Below are 15,078 nucleotides of genomic sequence, written 5' to 3' on the forward strand. Positions count from 1 at the left end.
CAAAAAATTAATGGTAATTTTTCACAAAATTTACAAGCAAGATTTTGTTTGTAGCTTTCTGTGGGTTCCTCCAGTCTGCATTCCACAATCTTGTTTAAAGTAATTCACGAGTTAAATTAATTAAGTAAAATAATTTCCTCGTTTAATTAATTTCTAATATTTTGGAATGACTGGATTTATCTCGATCCTGACGAAATGCATCTGGGTAAAAAGAAATATAAATTAAGAGAATTATAGTTAAAGCCAGACAGGAGAAAACTCAGCTCAGCTGGGTGAAAACGAATATTGAGGAGGCAGAAAAAGGTGAAGAAGTTAACATGAAGATTTTAAGGGATAAAAAAACACATCAATAATTCACCCTCTTTTTTCAGTACAATCCAGCAGGAATCCAACAATTCAACAGTGTCACCAACCAGCCAGATCACATCTCCCCATCTCTCTCCATCAACAACACATCAAAACTAGAGGGGATCATATAATTTAATTGTAATGCTTTTTTCCAGCTTTTCTTCAGACACTAAAAAAAATCTAGCATCATATGTAAGCAAAAGTTTGTTCTAAAGAAAGGTGAAGGAAAAAAAAAAGAGAGCTAATAATGGCTTTAAAATTGAAGGATTAAAGCAGAAAGTATATATATTTATATATATAAAGAAAAGAATAAATAATTTCAAATGTGAACTAAAGGAGCTATTTTCTCTCTTTTAGTTTTTCATTGCCTTGAAACTCCTGAAACTATTATATAGCATGATTATGTCACAGGTAAAAATTGGTAGTCCTAGTATGAATATTGAATTGATGAATAAATTCACTGGAAAATTACCATTGGATGTGGGGACTTGAGCCATCACAAAACATGAATGAATATGTATTCTATAGACTATAACTTCTCACTGATTCCTCCAAGATTTGATGGCTTGGACAGATCATCTCCTTCACCTTATCCCCATTCTTGTAAATCTTAAAAGTTGGAATGGTTCTTATTCCCTCCGCTTTCGCTACTGCCAAGCTCTCCTCGACATCCACCTTCAATATGTCAAAAAAACCAAAACTATTTACATATCTATTTTAGATAACATCCATGTTTGAATTATTTTGGTAAATTAGTATTTTATTTTATTCTTTGGTTAAGAACATTTAGAATCCCCAAACCATTTAATTCCTACACAAACAAAGTCAGAACTCGTTCAAAAGGTTGAATTCATAAGCCAACAGAAAATATATGGGTAAAAAACTAAAAATGGCAAAGATGATGCAATTAAACTCATTTAAAGAAAACTTTTATAATTAAGAGTACTGATCCAGTCAACTAAGGGCAAGTGAAGATTATTAAATTACCTACCTTAAAGAAATGCACCAATGGATATCGGATGCAGAGTGTATTTACGAATGGGGATATTTCTTCACATTTTTCACTGGACTCTACTTTAAAATGAACTATGGAAACACCTGAAATCGGGGAACAAAGATGAGTTATGCTGCATAGCACAAGAGAAGAGACAAACAAATAACACTAAGTCAAGAGACATCTCACCAGGTGATGATATTGCAGCTTTAAAGTTTTCTAAGCTTGAAACCTCTTCTACCTCACCACCCAATTTCATATTATTTGTGAACTCACCGCTAGATTTCCTCAATGCAATCTGTGCATGGTGCAGATATTCAGCAAACTCATTATCTCCAGGAAGTTCTTTCCTCAACACCTCATAATCTCTGACAGCTTCTGACCACCGCCCAAGCTACAAAGCCAATTACAAAAGATGCAAAAATCAATTAGAGACTTACAAAGAAAGAAAATACTATGTAAATTGTAAAACACACAAAAAATACTAACATAAAAGCAATATTTCTATTCACCTTTCCATTCGAGGCAGCCCTGCGAAGAAGAGCCTTTGTGTAATTTGGTTGAATTTTTAGGGCTTCATTGCAGTCCTCTATGGATTTTTCATAAAACCCAAGCTTGGACCAACAAACTGCTCTGTTACAATAGAGAACAGAGTTGCAAGTATCATACTTGAGGCCTTCCCCATAAGCTGAGCAGGCTTCTGCATATCTTCCAGAACTGAAAAGATCATTACCACGAGTACGAGCCCTTGCCACCATTTTCACATTCTTTAACAATGTTGCAATATCTAAATTGTTGCAATCAATAAGTTCAGCTTTCTCTGTGGCGGAAACTGCATTCTCAAATCTGCACCACATCTATCATCTACTCTCACTTACCCCAAATAAATATGGAAAAGAAAATGAATTTCAACATTCATAGTTCAGAGCTCACCTTCCCAGTGCCATCTCAACCTGTGCTCGGACATAGAGCACGTAAGCTTCTGCAACCATACCAAAGAACTTGACTTGTGATGTAGGAGGATAATGTTCAAATCTGGGCATGTTTGACAGGCAAAAGTCTGCATCTTCAATTTGGTGGAGTTTCAACAGGGCTTCAGCTTTGCATGCAACAAGCTGTAAATTTCATTCTAAAATGTTCAGGCAATCTGAAATCTAGTTCTATATCAGTCAGAAGAAGAAAAAAAAGGTCAGGATAGTAGTTACACCTGAGGAGAGGAGTCTACTCCAATTGCCATCGCTGCATCAGTTTCCCTGACAACGCTCTTCCAATCGCCAATCTTCCTGCTATCTGCACATCGATTTAGATGCTTCTCAAATGATTGCAACTTATGCAACTCAGCAGGATCCGGGTGTTGCCCAGGGAAAAAGAGGTGACGTCGGACATTCTCAACCTGCCCTAATCTGAAAAGGTAACCCAGTTAAAATTGCTGCTTCATAAAAATTGATGCTTAAACATTGAAAAACAAGGTGTTCATGAAAATCATATGAACCTAAATTGGAGAGAAGCATGAAGATCCATTAAATGCATTAGAAAACTGAAAGGTAGCACATCAAGCATAACTAGATAACCTATGACAATCTTAAAGTTGAGTGGAAGAAGACAAGTTAGAATAGAAAACAAAAATGATAAAAAGAATTCTCGAAGAGCACTAGAATATCTAGACGATTGATGTGAAAGCCAAAGGAAAATTATAAAGTGAACCAATCACATAGCAAAGTAAAATGAACCGTACATTTCAACCACTTAAATCCAAGAAACCAACCAGATCAACCTATTCAACACTCCTATAAATGATAGGTACTGTTAACAACTCTAGACAGCTAGCAATTCAAGCACCAAATCAATCTAAACGTGTAACTTAAAAAAAAAGAATGAAACAAGACCGGTAAGTGGGAAAATAGAAACATAAGATCTAATATCCTAATATGACCAAAACAAAAAAGAAAATTCACCAATGGAAGATAACACAGAAGCTGATCCTAAAGCCAGAGCAAACAGACACCAATATCACAATGCCCGTGAGAGAAGCCCACGGAAACAGATCCAATCCAAGGCAAAACCAATAGGAAACGCAACACTAAATCCAAGAACAAAAAAACGCAACAAACCAACAACATTAACATTAACATTTCTTCCAAGAAAAAAAAAAAATAAAACACTTCATTACACAAGAACAGAAAACTAAGCAAGAAACGAACAAACTCACCTAAGATAAAGAGAAGCCAGCCTCTGGTGAGCCCTCATATAAGCAGGGTCCAATCTCACAGCCTCCTCACATTCCGAAACAGCCTCACTCAACCTCCCCATTGCCGTCAAAGCCGCCGCCCGGTTACTCCTATACGCGGCGTTTTCAGGCGACATGGATATGGCCTTATCGTACAACTTCAAAGCCTCAACAAAATTACCTCTTTTATACATCTCATTGCCCGCCCTCTTCACCTCCTCTGCATCCACTACATTACTTAATTTCGCATTATTATAATTATGATTATTGTTATTATTATTGCTATGACCGCGCATTATGCTGCCGTGTCCATAGTTTCCCGTGCCCGTACCCAACGTGTCAGTTCGGGTAGAGACACGACAAGCCATGCCAGTTTTGAGGATCTTCCCAGATGGACAAATGTTGCCACTTGGGAGCACACTTGCGGCGTTGGGATTTGAAGAAACTGAATGTGCTCCATTTCCGTTATAGATACTGGCACTACTGCTCACTGTACTGAAACTGGAACCAGAATAGATCAATGGTGGACCAGCAGAGACTGATCTCCGGTGACCCGGTTTCAAGTTACGTGGAGTAGGGCCGGATCCGGGTGAGCCCGAGAGCTCGCCGGAGTGATTTTTTGTTTTGTTTTTAGGCAATTGAGGGGTGGTATTGGTATTGCTTTTGCCTGAGGCTGAACCAGAGGAGCTGGAGCTGCTGGTTGATGTAGTGACACCATTGGCGTTACTAACAGAGCCACGGGTTAACAAAGGTGAAACCGGCGAACCCAGATCGAGCTCTTTGAAATCTGGCTTGTTGTTGTCGTCATTAAAGGTGAGTGAGTCAGCGAATCGGTTGGTTAGAGAATCAAAGTTTATGTCTTGTAAGGATTTCTTTGAATGTGACATTATAGATTAAACAGACACTCAGGTTTGGTTCGGTTCGGTTCGTTGTTTCTCTCTATAAGAATACAGTGAAAGTAGAAGAAGAGAGAGTTTGTGAAGAAAACATGAAGGAGAGAAAGAAAAGAAAAAGAAAGGAAAGATGGGGATCTCGTGATATTAAAGGAGGAAGCAAAGAATGAATGTGAGAGAGAATGAGGTTTTAATAGTGATCTTCACTACTCACTCCCTTACAGTTTACCTCCCCTGCTCCTTCACGAGACAGCTCCAAGCTTCCCCTCCCTCTCTTTCCTCTACGGCTCCGTTTTTATTTTTCATCCAAATTAATTCATTTTACAAAAGGGATTATTTTAAAAGAAAGATTGTCAGATAAAAATAATTAAAATTGATGTTTGTGCGAGTCCACTACGCCACTCTTTAATTTGCCAGCAAATTCCATTTATTTGAATTGAATTCAACACAACTCTTGCTCTTGCTCGCGATTTTAGGGGCAAACCAAAAGCAATACATTAACAAAATCCATAATCATGTATCATTACCGAGAAAACTTCCATTTACTTATTCAAAATCCAGAAATTGCCTTTTTTAATTAAATTTAGCTCCTTACACCATTCCGTACTTGCCACATTTCTCTACTTACCCTAACTCCGTTTTTCACATTTACCAATTTATTCTTAATTTAAAATATTTGGATTTTATATTTCGTATTGTTAAATTTATATAAGATTGGTTCCCTTAAAAAGGAAATTTCAAATAAGTAATTTGGGATTATTAAAAAATTAAGCTAATCACTGACTAGAACCATTTTCTTTTTCTTTTTATTTACTTCATACTAGTGTAAAAATAAATCATAAATATTGTCCATTTATTTAATTAAATTAAAAAGTGGTCCTCAAATAGATGTTGAATTATGGGAGTATATTGATCACCGAATATTTCCTCAATTACGAGGACCATCACTACATATTTGCAAGAGTAAAGTTAATAATGTCTATAATTGGCCACCAAACTTCTATGTTTAACGTAACCATCCTATTCTATTTATTAATATCCAAAACCACCAGCATCTCTTTCCATAACATTACCAGACATGCCACCAATTCCACCTTTTTTCTACTTAGATAAATTAAACAAAAACAACAAATGTGAGGGAAGGTTTAAATGAGTTTTCCTATGAAAATGGTGATTGGAAGAAGGGTAAAGATGTGAATGATGAAATCAAACGAGGATAAAAAAGGGTTCTGAAATGGAGACAGGAGCAGCTGGCCATGTGCAGAGTGCCGTGCCAGCTGGGCCATTCAGGGAACCCTAAGCAATAGCATTCCCCAGCGGCCTCCAGCTAAGCACATCAGACACTCATCAAATTGACGCCGTCTATTAACGTTGACAGAATATTTTCATTTTCTTTTAGGAATATTTTTTTTGTTCTTCAGCCGAGCCGAGTTAGACTTGATGTTGACTACAGAGAAACAGCCACGTCCTAATTCCTTATCACTTTTTATTTTCTTTTCTTTTTCCAAATCCCAATCATGTTCCCTGCTTCCCGCTCACTTTCCCAGGTTCAGCTCAGCTCGGCTCGGCTTTTGCAATTTCTTAGGGCGAAATTGTTTTTGATAATTCAGTAAATTTATAATTACAAAGTAAATATTTTTGCGTTTCAGAAATCAGAAATTTACAATTTAAATTGTTTTATTTATTTTAGACATTGTACGTTGTAATTGTGACTAAGAATTATTGTTTTCCTTAGAATTTGAATATACATTTACAGCTTTAATATATATTAGTTTATCTTATTCCCAAATAAATATTTATTGAATAAGATACGGATACAAAATTAATTTATAGGATAGTTTGTTAGATTGAGTATTAAGGGTTGAGAAAACGACAGAAAATATTTTTGAACCCCCCAAAGTATATCTTAATCACAAAACCCCTTTCGTTTCAGAAATAGCTCCTGACAAACAGCAGGGAGTTAGGAGTTTTTTCCGAGACAGCATATTTAGGGCATACATCGAGGGGTTTTAAAGTAATTTTGTCACAAAATAAATATCCACTACTCACTAACACTTCATTTATGATAATTTTTATTTTATTCTTTGTACACACTTTTAAACCAAAATTTGTCAAGGACATCAAATTGTTTTTTGCAGTTACTTTTAGTTGTTAGAAAGTAAAAGGTAAATCATGGAATAACTTTTCAGTTATTACTGTTCTTTCTTTTTTATTTGGAAAGAGTTAGCAGCAGCAACACCCATCTCTTCCTTTACTTTTCTTTTCTTTTTTTCTGGGCTTTCTTAAATTTGAGAAAATTAATACTTTTTTAATAATTTATATGATTGTGTCTTTCTATCTTTAGCTGCAGAATTATAATCATTTATATTTCTTGCATCTAAACTCTCCTAAAACTAAAAAGATGTCATAGGTAATACAGTAACATTAATCATCATTGGAAGATCAAGCGAACAATTAGAACTTTTGAGTGTATTATTTTAATCCATCCGGCTCTTAATAGGAGTACCACTGTAAGCTTATTTGATCGTTAACTTCAAAAGATAAGTAGAGGTGTACACAAATTGACTCGAACATCCCCAATTATTAAAAAAAAAAAAAATACAATAAAGTTGAAATATCATGAAGCAGAAGAATTTCAAGCTTATTATATAATGAGAATAGAAGATTGAGTGGTGATGATGGTAATGGGATATGGTGTTTTCCATTTATGATCTTCTAAGATCATGGGGGTCCAGTTTGAGAATTGTTATTAACATAAAATTGGTCACATGATCAACAGCTAGGCTTAATTTAAGTAACAAAAGGCTTGGATTATGGTATCCTTGTACTTCACTAAATTAAAGTAAAAAAAGGACCCACTTCCACCTATATCCATCCTCATCAAACTGTTTTCCATTTCTTCAATTTATTTGCAAGTGGTAATTATGAATTTAAAAAAAAAAAAAAAAAAAACATTCCAATCTATTGGATGGAGTTCTTACACCTATTTTTTAATTTGTTCATTCTGTCATTCATTAACAAATTTGTACGGAACTGTTTACTGGGGGCCTTGAGAGTTGAAATGAACTTGGAAAGTCTGAGTGTTTTGTCAAAATATGAACCATTTTGGAAGCATCTGCCAATGAAGCTGAACAAAACGACACCACTCTTTATCTTTTTCGTGCTAAATACGAAGCAATATTATTAATATTAAAGATGAAGTTGATTCACATGAAGAAGTGGTTTTGAATTTTGATTTAATATGGATGCAGGCCTGAACTAGGCCCAAAATTGAGGAGATTATTAATGAAGATGGAATTTGCTTGAGAAAGAGACTGTACATGCCATCCATGTGATTCAAATGATTGTGATGAAATTTGAGTGCTCCTAAACAATCAGTGGCCAGAATAGTGGGGATCACAAGGAGTGTGCTTTGTAATTTATGAGCATTTAGAACTTAGCCAAATCCATAAATTATAAAATATAATATTGCATGACAGCTTATTTAGGATGAAAATTTGAGATGGGTTCAGAATAATTCTTTGTTTTCAGTGTGTTAATTGCATCACTTCATATCATCATAAACACAACTTCTGCAACTTTACATCAAGGAACTATAACCAATACTTAAGGGTTAATAATGGATCATGTATATGATTCTTTGAGGCTGATGGTTCTAGTTCTATTCATGTTTTATTATGATGCTTTAGATACATCGATCATTTGTTGCATGTGATTGGGATGTTGAAATATTTACATGAATGAATGAAACGGCACACCACATATCATTTCTTTTTATTCCTTTTGGTTTTATGTAATTAAACTCCAATGCGTCAACTCATTTTCATATAAAGCGACAAGTTTGCGGAGTGTGGCTCAAACGGAACAATAAGTAATCAGATCAAATCATCAAATTTTATCCGGCACGCTGATGTGTAATAGGCCTTCCCGGACAAAACTTCACACCACAGAACATGAATTTGGAGAAGAAAATTTCTATATAAATGTCAAAAGAAAGTGCATATTCACTCACTACTTCAATTCATCTATAGTTACTTGCAGCAAGAAAAGCTACAATGGGATTCAGAAACCAGCAGTTCCAATTCCTTTGCTTTGCTTTGATCTTCGTACTGGGAGCTTGGGCTCCGCAGGCCATGTCTCGTAGTCTCCAGGATGTATCAATGTACGAGAGGCATGAAGAATGGATGGCTGGTTATGGGCGTGTGTACAAGGACGCCAATGAGAAGGAGAAGCGCTACAATATTTTCAAGGAGAATGTGGCACGTATCGAGGCTTTCAACAAGGCCAATGACAAATCTTACAAACTAGGCGTCAATGGATTTGCTGATCTTACAAACGAAGAGTTCAAAGCCACACGAAATAGATTTAAGGGCCATATGTGCTCTGAATTAACAAAGACAGCTTCATTCAAATATGAAAACGTTACTGCAGTGCCGCCTTCGATGGATTGGAGAAAGAAAGGCGCTGTAACACCCGTCAAAGACCAAGGACAATGCGGTAACATATATATATATATATTTAATGAAGCGAAATTTTGTGTTAGAAAAATAACAATCTTAATTTCTAAATTCTAACTCTTGTGTGTGATGGATACACAGGATGTTGCTGGGCATTTTCAGCAGTTGCGGCTATTGAAGGAATTAATCAGCTAACAACTGGAAAATTAGTATCTCTGTCTGAGCAAGAGTTGGTAGACTGTGACATCAAGGGCGAGGATGAAGGATGTAATGGTGGTTTAATGGACGATGCCTTTAAATTTATCCTACAGAATCATGGGATAGCATCAGAAACGACCTACCCATACCAGGGAGTGGATGGAAAATGCAGTGCTAGCAAGGAGGCTAGTCGTGCAGCCAAAATAAAGGGATACGAGGATGTGCCAGCCAATAGCGAAGCGGCACTATTGAAGGCTGTAGCTAATCAACCGATTTCTGTTGCCATTGATGCTGGAGGTTTTGACTTCCAGTTTTATTCGAGCGGTGTGTTTACAGGTCAGTGTGGAACTGAACTAGACCATGGAGTTACTGCTGTCGGTTATGGAGTGAGCAGTGATGGGACCAAGTATTGGCTGGTGAAGAACTCATGGGGCACAGGGTGGGGAGAAGGAGGATACATTATGATGCAAAGAGGTATTGCTGCTAAGGAAGGGCTTTGTGGTATAGCTATGGAAGCCTCTTACCCCACTGCATAAAATTATTATAATCGAAATTAAAGGGCAGCTGCCGTCTATTTCAATTCCTATATGTAGACTACTACTCTTTATATATGCCTCCTGTACTGTCTTCTAGCCTTCTATTGCCAAGTTTTGGCTGTTCAGAATCTCAGAAGAAACTTATGTACCTGAAATGAATATGTAGAACTGTCATTGTATAAACGTATGAAGATCGTTGCAGTTTCTTTCTAGCCTTTGTTTCAGAATCCTGGTTCATCATACTCAACTCCATTTTCAACCAAATTTTAAAGAATTTTACGTTATATATAAAGAAATCGGGATCATAGTACTCGTTAGCAAGAAATTGCAAAACTAGATGTAAACACTAAACACTTGTAAGCTAGGAGAACGAACTCTACTTGCACGAAGAATTCGTATCAATAAAAACGTATAAGTACTTGATTTAACATTCTCAAAACATTTATTTTCTTAATTCCGCTTAAATTTCTGAGAAGAAAAAGATAAACGGAGAGAACGTTGAAAATAACTTACACTCTTTATATCGAGTCCACCATGAAATCAGTAAAATTAAGTAAATTCTGACTGCAAAAGGAGATCTTCCTATTAGTTTGTTAAAATCTTTCAAAGTATATATGCTTCTCTTTCCCTTATGAATTATGATCTGCCTCCTTTATTCTCAAATGGGCTGCAAGAGGGAACGAAAAAAAAAAAAGAAAAACAGAAAAACCCGAAAAGCAACCCTTTTCTGAAAAAGATATTACTCATTGAAATGCATGAACTATTATAAAACGCACTCTCTACTCGGGACTTCTCTCACCCCAAATATAGAAAGCATTTCCACATCTCCTCCAACATCAAACTCATAGATAATAGTGTCGTTCTACATATATAGAATACCACTTAACAAAGCAAACTAGATAGATAAATACAACTACAGCTCATAGATAGCACAAGGTTTCTGCCCCGAATATCCCTGTAGAGGGAATTTTGTTGGCTACTTCAAGCCAAAGGTTGCTCCAGGACTTAATTGCTAGATTGACGCAACTCTGGACGCACAAAATCTGCATCTGGTGGAACTGAAATGTCGACGGTAGGTCTCAATTGAGCACAGACTTCAATGGCTCCATGCACTGGATCTGAAAGGAAGTTGCTGATGAGATCTCGGTTGATGGGGGCACCACTGTCCACTGCCACCAAAGCCTGTTGCGTGAGGACGTAATCAAAACGAGGGGCCCATTTCCTTGATCCTAGCCGAGCTGTTGTAGAGCAGTTATCCACCATAAAAGAAACACCACGAGCATGCATAAATGGGTTCAATGAATCTACAGACTCGATCACACTTTCATTGATGATCTCAGAGTATGAGTGCCCTTTCTTCCTCAAGATTTCAATCTGGAAATTTTAAATCCAAAAGTAGGATATCACTAAACAGAATGAAGTGAAGGATCTAAATCTACAAACCTTATAATCACGAAAAGTCAATTTAAAATTCTCAGAATACTGAATTCCAGAGCTACCAAAGTTGATTGTATCCATTAAAGATTATTTAAAATTTTTAAATAATGTCAATTTTTTTTTTTTTTTTAAATAATCTCTTCTTTTTTCAAGAGAGCATTCCACAGAATTATCCCATGGAAAAGGGTATTTAGCCACTATATTCCTGTTCAAGTAACTAACAATATCACAAATTACTCTAAAGGGGATCCCCATACCTGGGCCATCATTAAAGCCACATAGACACCTGCAGTAAAGGGATACAACGGACCTAAGTCACCAGCTGGCCGTGCTGATCGGACTCGCTCACCAACTTTCCACATGCGAGTCTGATCAATTTTTCCCATTGGGAAAGCTGGTAGACCATCCTTTTCCTATAAATCAAAAGCATATCCAAAAATCAGTTTTATTTCAACATTAATATTACTTAAAACCAATTAAAAGATCAGAGTTGACAACTACTTCAAAAATCAGTTTTATTTGAACATAATATTACTTAAAACCAATTAAAAGATCAGAGTTGACAATTACTTCAAATTGATCCAAGTTATAGTATAGTAACTTACATAAAACCGACGCCCAGCCAAGACAACACTGCGGATCTCACTACAACTGGCTACATCTTCATAGCACTCATACAAGATGTCCATGCAAGGATAGTATGAGGCACTATAAGCTGTCTCGAATTCCTTTTTCTCCTCTTCAGACAGGGAGTTGTAAACAGCCAACATACCCTGTTAACAGAAAATACAAAATTGGAAATGGTTACACTGTGAAAGACACATCCATCAAAGGAAAGAAGCAACTGTTTTTATGTGTGTAGAGAAAACAAATTCTACAATTTCATCACAAGGCTACCTGAGTTGAGATGGTCTTTGATATAATTCCTGTTATGCACTCAACAGTATTCTTGTAAGCCTGATCTTCACTCATTCCATTGTCAGTGTACCTTCTAAACAAGGACTCCACAATTCCATGAACAGCACCAAGTAAAATGCCTAGAATCCATAGAGAAGCAAATGTCAGAAATTGAGAATTAAGTTCATAAAATTAGAGATGTGGGAAAAGCACTCACCCCGCTCCCCAAAGATATCACTCTTGTACTCCTGCTCCAAAGTGGTGGCAAATGTGAAAGGAGAACCCAGGGCAACTGACCATCCCAGGGCAACATCAGTGGCTCTGCCATCAACATCCTGCGAACATAATATTTAGTACCTAAAGTCTGCTAAATAGATTGGGTTACAGGGCACAAAACCTACAGGCACATGAGTAGAGAGCAAACCTGGTGGACTGCAAAACTGGAATTAATTCCAGCACCATTAATCTCTTTGCCTTGAACATAAAGTCTCCTCACAGATGGACCCATTCCCTTGGGACACACAGCAATCACACTAATATTCTTTGGGAAATCAAGTCCCATAGACTGCAAATGCCCAAGAAGAAAACCATGGGAAAGTCCAAGGATGCTGTTTGGCTTCATGTGAGAGAAAATTTTCTCATAGTTGTCTGCCTGCAAAATAATATTAAATCAGATCCCCCGCACAAAATAATAAATGACAGAACCAAACATCATCAAGAGCAGAACAGTAGAACCTTTCAACAAAAAGCAACAAAGTTCCTTCAGTTCTAGTGATATATGGGAAGGAGGAAAGGGCACAACCTTATATATTTAATTTCTAGCATTTCACCTTCATTTCCCTAGTCCACACTCTCCAGTTGCAGATAGAATTTCAATCATTTCACATAGAGAAACAAAACAGAATAGGCATACAACCAGCAAGGAACTCAGCATTTAAAATAAAATAAAATAAAATAAAAAAACCTACTATCTTTGTTATTACTTATGACTATAGTATCTTGGTAATTTGAATACATAGACGTATTTTTGGACCATGGCAACCAATATAAAAACAGAAAAATCACAGAATTGTTCAGTCCTGTAAGCACCATTCAAATCAGCTAATATTTTAACACAAATCAAGAGTATGCTAAACCAACCTGTGCAGCATCAGAAATCAATAGCAACACCAGATCACTGCCAGATACAGTTTCCCATATATCACCCAAAGTTCCATTCTCTTCAGTAAAGCCAGCAGCACGAGCTTCAGCAAAAGAACGAGAGCCCTTCCTAAGCCCAATCTATGATGTATAAAGCAAACAAAGGAAAGGAAATACAGACTCAGACAAAAGAATTAACTCAAAGAGCACAAGGAGATAATCAGCTAAAAAACTAATGAAAAATCGATCAAAATAAAATGCAATTAGAGATTACCTTGACAACAATATCAGATTTTGCTTCTGCAAGGGAATCCCTCAAATTCTGAGCTTGAGCAGGTCCCTGAACAGAAAAAAAGAGAGCAAGGTAGCTTTAACATGCAGAATAAGATAGCCACGAGAACTCAAGCGAAAAACAATATAAATGATTCGGCTGTATAATTTTATAACACATGCAAAAAAAATTAACAGATCCATTAGCCATCCTATGAATCAATATTTTCAATAAGTATAGGTTAGATAATAGTACTGGAAAAAATTCCACAGTCACCATAACAATTAAATGTAACGCCCCAAAGATGCGTATCTTCAAAGTAAAATGCTGATTAAGAAAATGTTCAAAATACCTGAGAACCCCAACCGATAACGCCAATCTGCTTAATCCCCTTGAATGCATCAGGCAGCAACTTGAATAAATCCCTTCCTCCTCTCACAATGTACTACAAAATTAACAAATTCCATATATTAATATTTAGTTATCAAATCTCACAACACAATCACAAACAAACAAAAACTAATAAAAACAAACTGAAGTGTAATTATACCTCGTCGTGGCCAGCGAGAGAGATCTTCTCCTTCTTGAAGACAGAGGTCTCGAAATCGAGAGAGGTAGGAGTCTTAATCGTCGGCATCGACACCATGCGCACACCGAGAGCTGACCCCACACCGACACCATTTCCACCGGTGGTAGCTTTCATAGCTCTCAATGACTTTGAGGTCGACGAGAGAAACCCTAGGTTGAGAGTTGTGAAGGCTGGCTTTAGGGTTTCAGAAGAAGATGTTGCAGGTGTTGAGAGAGAGGGAGTGAAGGATGTCGCTGCAGCCGCCGCCATTCGTGACTAGTTAAGAGATAAGAGACAGCTGGAAAGGAAATGAAGGAAATCATTTGAGAGATTTTATAGGAGAGTGATTGTTTACAATTTGCTATTGTGCGCCTGGGGTTCAAGTCACCCCGGCCTCTTGATACTGCTTAGAGCCAGTGACTGACAACCAGTGATCAGCCGGATTGGATTGTGGTGGGTCGGATTAAGCGGTGTATGATTGTATTAAAACAAGGGTTTTGTACGCTATAAAACCCCTAACAAAAATTTAACCAACTCCTGTACTGGGTACCCTAGCCTAGTAATTGTTATAAGTATCACATATAAAAAAAAATTAACCAAACACTGGATGCATTACAGAAAATAGTAATAGAGTAAGGTTACCCAGAAGCTCTTTGTACAAAATTTTCTATATTATAAATTGACTTTATAGACAGTGAAATAAGTGAATCATGTATCAATTAAAATAATATTATATTTATTTATATGAAAAATTTGTATAAATGTCTCCTGTATCAAATGAAGTCATTATTACTACAAAATTGGTTGATGCGGACCACATACATCAACAGCATTAAATATGTTTATATAATTTAAGTAATATTGGTTCTTTATTGGATAATATAATACAAGTACAATTATAAAAAAGTTATTAAACTACTGTATAGTTTTATTTTATTGAAAGGATAATACTACATTTACATCATCATTTATACCATTTTCATTACACTATGACTATTTTAGTAAAAATAATTTTATTATAATATTAAAAATTCAAAATAATTAAAAATTTATGTGGATGTAGCATATGCCACATCATGATGTAATAAAAATGATGTAAAGAGTAATGTAAA

At 36.2% G+C, this 15,078-nt stretch overlaps 3 protein-coding genes across 4 annotated transcripts; 1 reads left to right on the forward strand and 2 right to left on the reverse strand.

The window, feature by feature from the left end:
* Positions 1 to 561: 561 nt before the first annotated feature.
* On the reverse strand, positions 562 to 4,711 carry LOC116143127 (inactive TPR repeat-containing thioredoxin TTL3-like). Of its 2 annotated transcripts, XR_004130089.1 has the most exons (8): positions 3,552 to 4,711; positions 2,550 to 2,745; positions 2,276 to 2,457; positions 1,855 to 2,188; positions 1,532 to 1,736; positions 1,340 to 1,446; positions 821 to 1,023; positions 563 to 726 (listed from the first exon to the last, which is right to left on the reverse strand). XR_004130089.1 is itself a non-coding variant. In XM_031428540.1 (7 exons), exons 1-7 carry the CDS (start codon positions 4,454 to 4,456, stop codon positions 871 to 873), a joined length of 2,082 nt encoding a protein of 693 aa, XP_031284400.1. In that variant the 5' UTR covers positions 4,457 to 4,711; the 3' UTR covers positions 562 to 870. The 2 variants fall into 2 exon arrangements, 1 of the variants encoding a protein (XP_031284400.1); XM_031428540.1 differs by having other exon boundaries at positions 562 to 1,023.
* A 3,806-nt stretch (positions 4,712 to 8,517) lies between these two features.
* On the forward strand, positions 8,518 to 9,653 carry LOC116143131 (senescence-specific cysteine protease SAG39-like). Its single transcript, XM_031428545.1, has 2 exons — positions 8,518 to 8,959; positions 9,061 to 9,653. The coding sequence occupies exons 1-2, from the start codon at positions 8,518 to 8,520 to the stop codon at positions 9,651 to 9,653; spliced, it is 1,035 nt and encodes a 344-aa protein (XP_031284405.1).
* A 723-nt stretch (positions 9,654 to 10,376) lies between these two features.
* Positions 10,377 to 14,264, reverse strand: LOC116143121 (ketol-acid reductoisomerase, chloroplastic). The gene is made up of 10 exons (XM_031428535.1): positions 13,949 to 14,264; positions 13,751 to 13,843; positions 13,402 to 13,467; positions 13,128 to 13,268; positions 12,412 to 12,639; positions 12,205 to 12,322; positions 11,988 to 12,127; positions 11,696 to 11,863; positions 11,348 to 11,503; positions 10,377 to 11,027 (listed from the first exon to the last, which is right to left on the reverse strand). The coding sequence occupies exons 1-10, from the start codon at positions 14,234 to 14,236 to the stop codon at positions 10,659 to 10,661; spliced, it is 1,767 nt and encodes a 588-aa protein (XP_031284395.1). The 5' UTR covers positions 14,237 to 14,264; the 3' UTR covers positions 10,377 to 10,658.
* Between the last annotated feature and the right edge of the window lie 814 nt (positions 14,265 to 15,078).

The sequence above is a fragment of the Pistacia vera genome, unplaced genomic scaffold (genome assembly GCF_008641045.1).
Source record: "Pistacia vera cultivar Batoury unplaced genomic scaffold, PisVer_v2 Contig426, whole genome shotgun sequence".
Classification (NCBI taxonomy): Eukaryota; Viridiplantae; Streptophyta; class Magnoliopsida; order Sapindales; family Anacardiaceae; genus Pistacia; species Pistacia vera.

What these genes read in the sequence shown, in the direction of transcription:
- LOC116143127 (XM_031428540.1), bottom strand. Translation starts at nt 4,456, where the DNA reads ATGTCACATTCAAAGAAATCCTTACAAGACATAAACTTTGATTCTCTA. An exon ending in CTGGCTTCTCTTTATCTTAG is followed by an intron (nt 2,746 to 3,551) that starts GTGAGTTTGTTC and finishes TTACCTTTTCAG; the next exon opens with ATTAGGGCAGGTTGAGAATG. An exon ending in GGGCTGCCTCGAATGGAAAG is followed by an intron (nt 1,737 to 1,854) that starts GTGAATAGAAAT and finishes TTGGCTTTGTAG; the next exon opens with CTTGGGCGGTGGTCAGAAGC.
- LOC116143131 (XM_031428545.1), top strand. Translation starts at nt 8,518, where the DNA reads ATGGGATTCAGAAACCAGCAGTTCCAATTCCTTTGCTTTGCTTTGATC. An exon ending in CAAAGACCAAGGACAATGCG is followed by an intron (nt 8,960 to 9,060) that starts GTAACATATATA and finishes ATGGATACACAG; the next exon opens with GATGTTGCTGGGCATTTTCA.
- LOC116143121 (XM_031428535.1), bottom strand. Translation starts at nt 14,236, where the DNA reads ATGGCGGCGGCTGCAGCGACATCCTTCACTCCCTCTCTCTCAACACCT. An exon ending in TTATCGGTTGGGGTTCTCAG is followed by an intron (nt 13,468 to 13,750) that starts GTATTTTGAACA and finishes TTTTCTGTTCAG; the next exon opens with GGACCTGCTCAAGCTCAGAA. An exon ending in AATCTGATATTGTTGTCAAG is followed by an intron (nt 13,269 to 13,401) that starts GTAATCTCTAAT and finishes TATACATCATAG; the next exon opens with ATTGGGCTTAGGAAGGGCTC.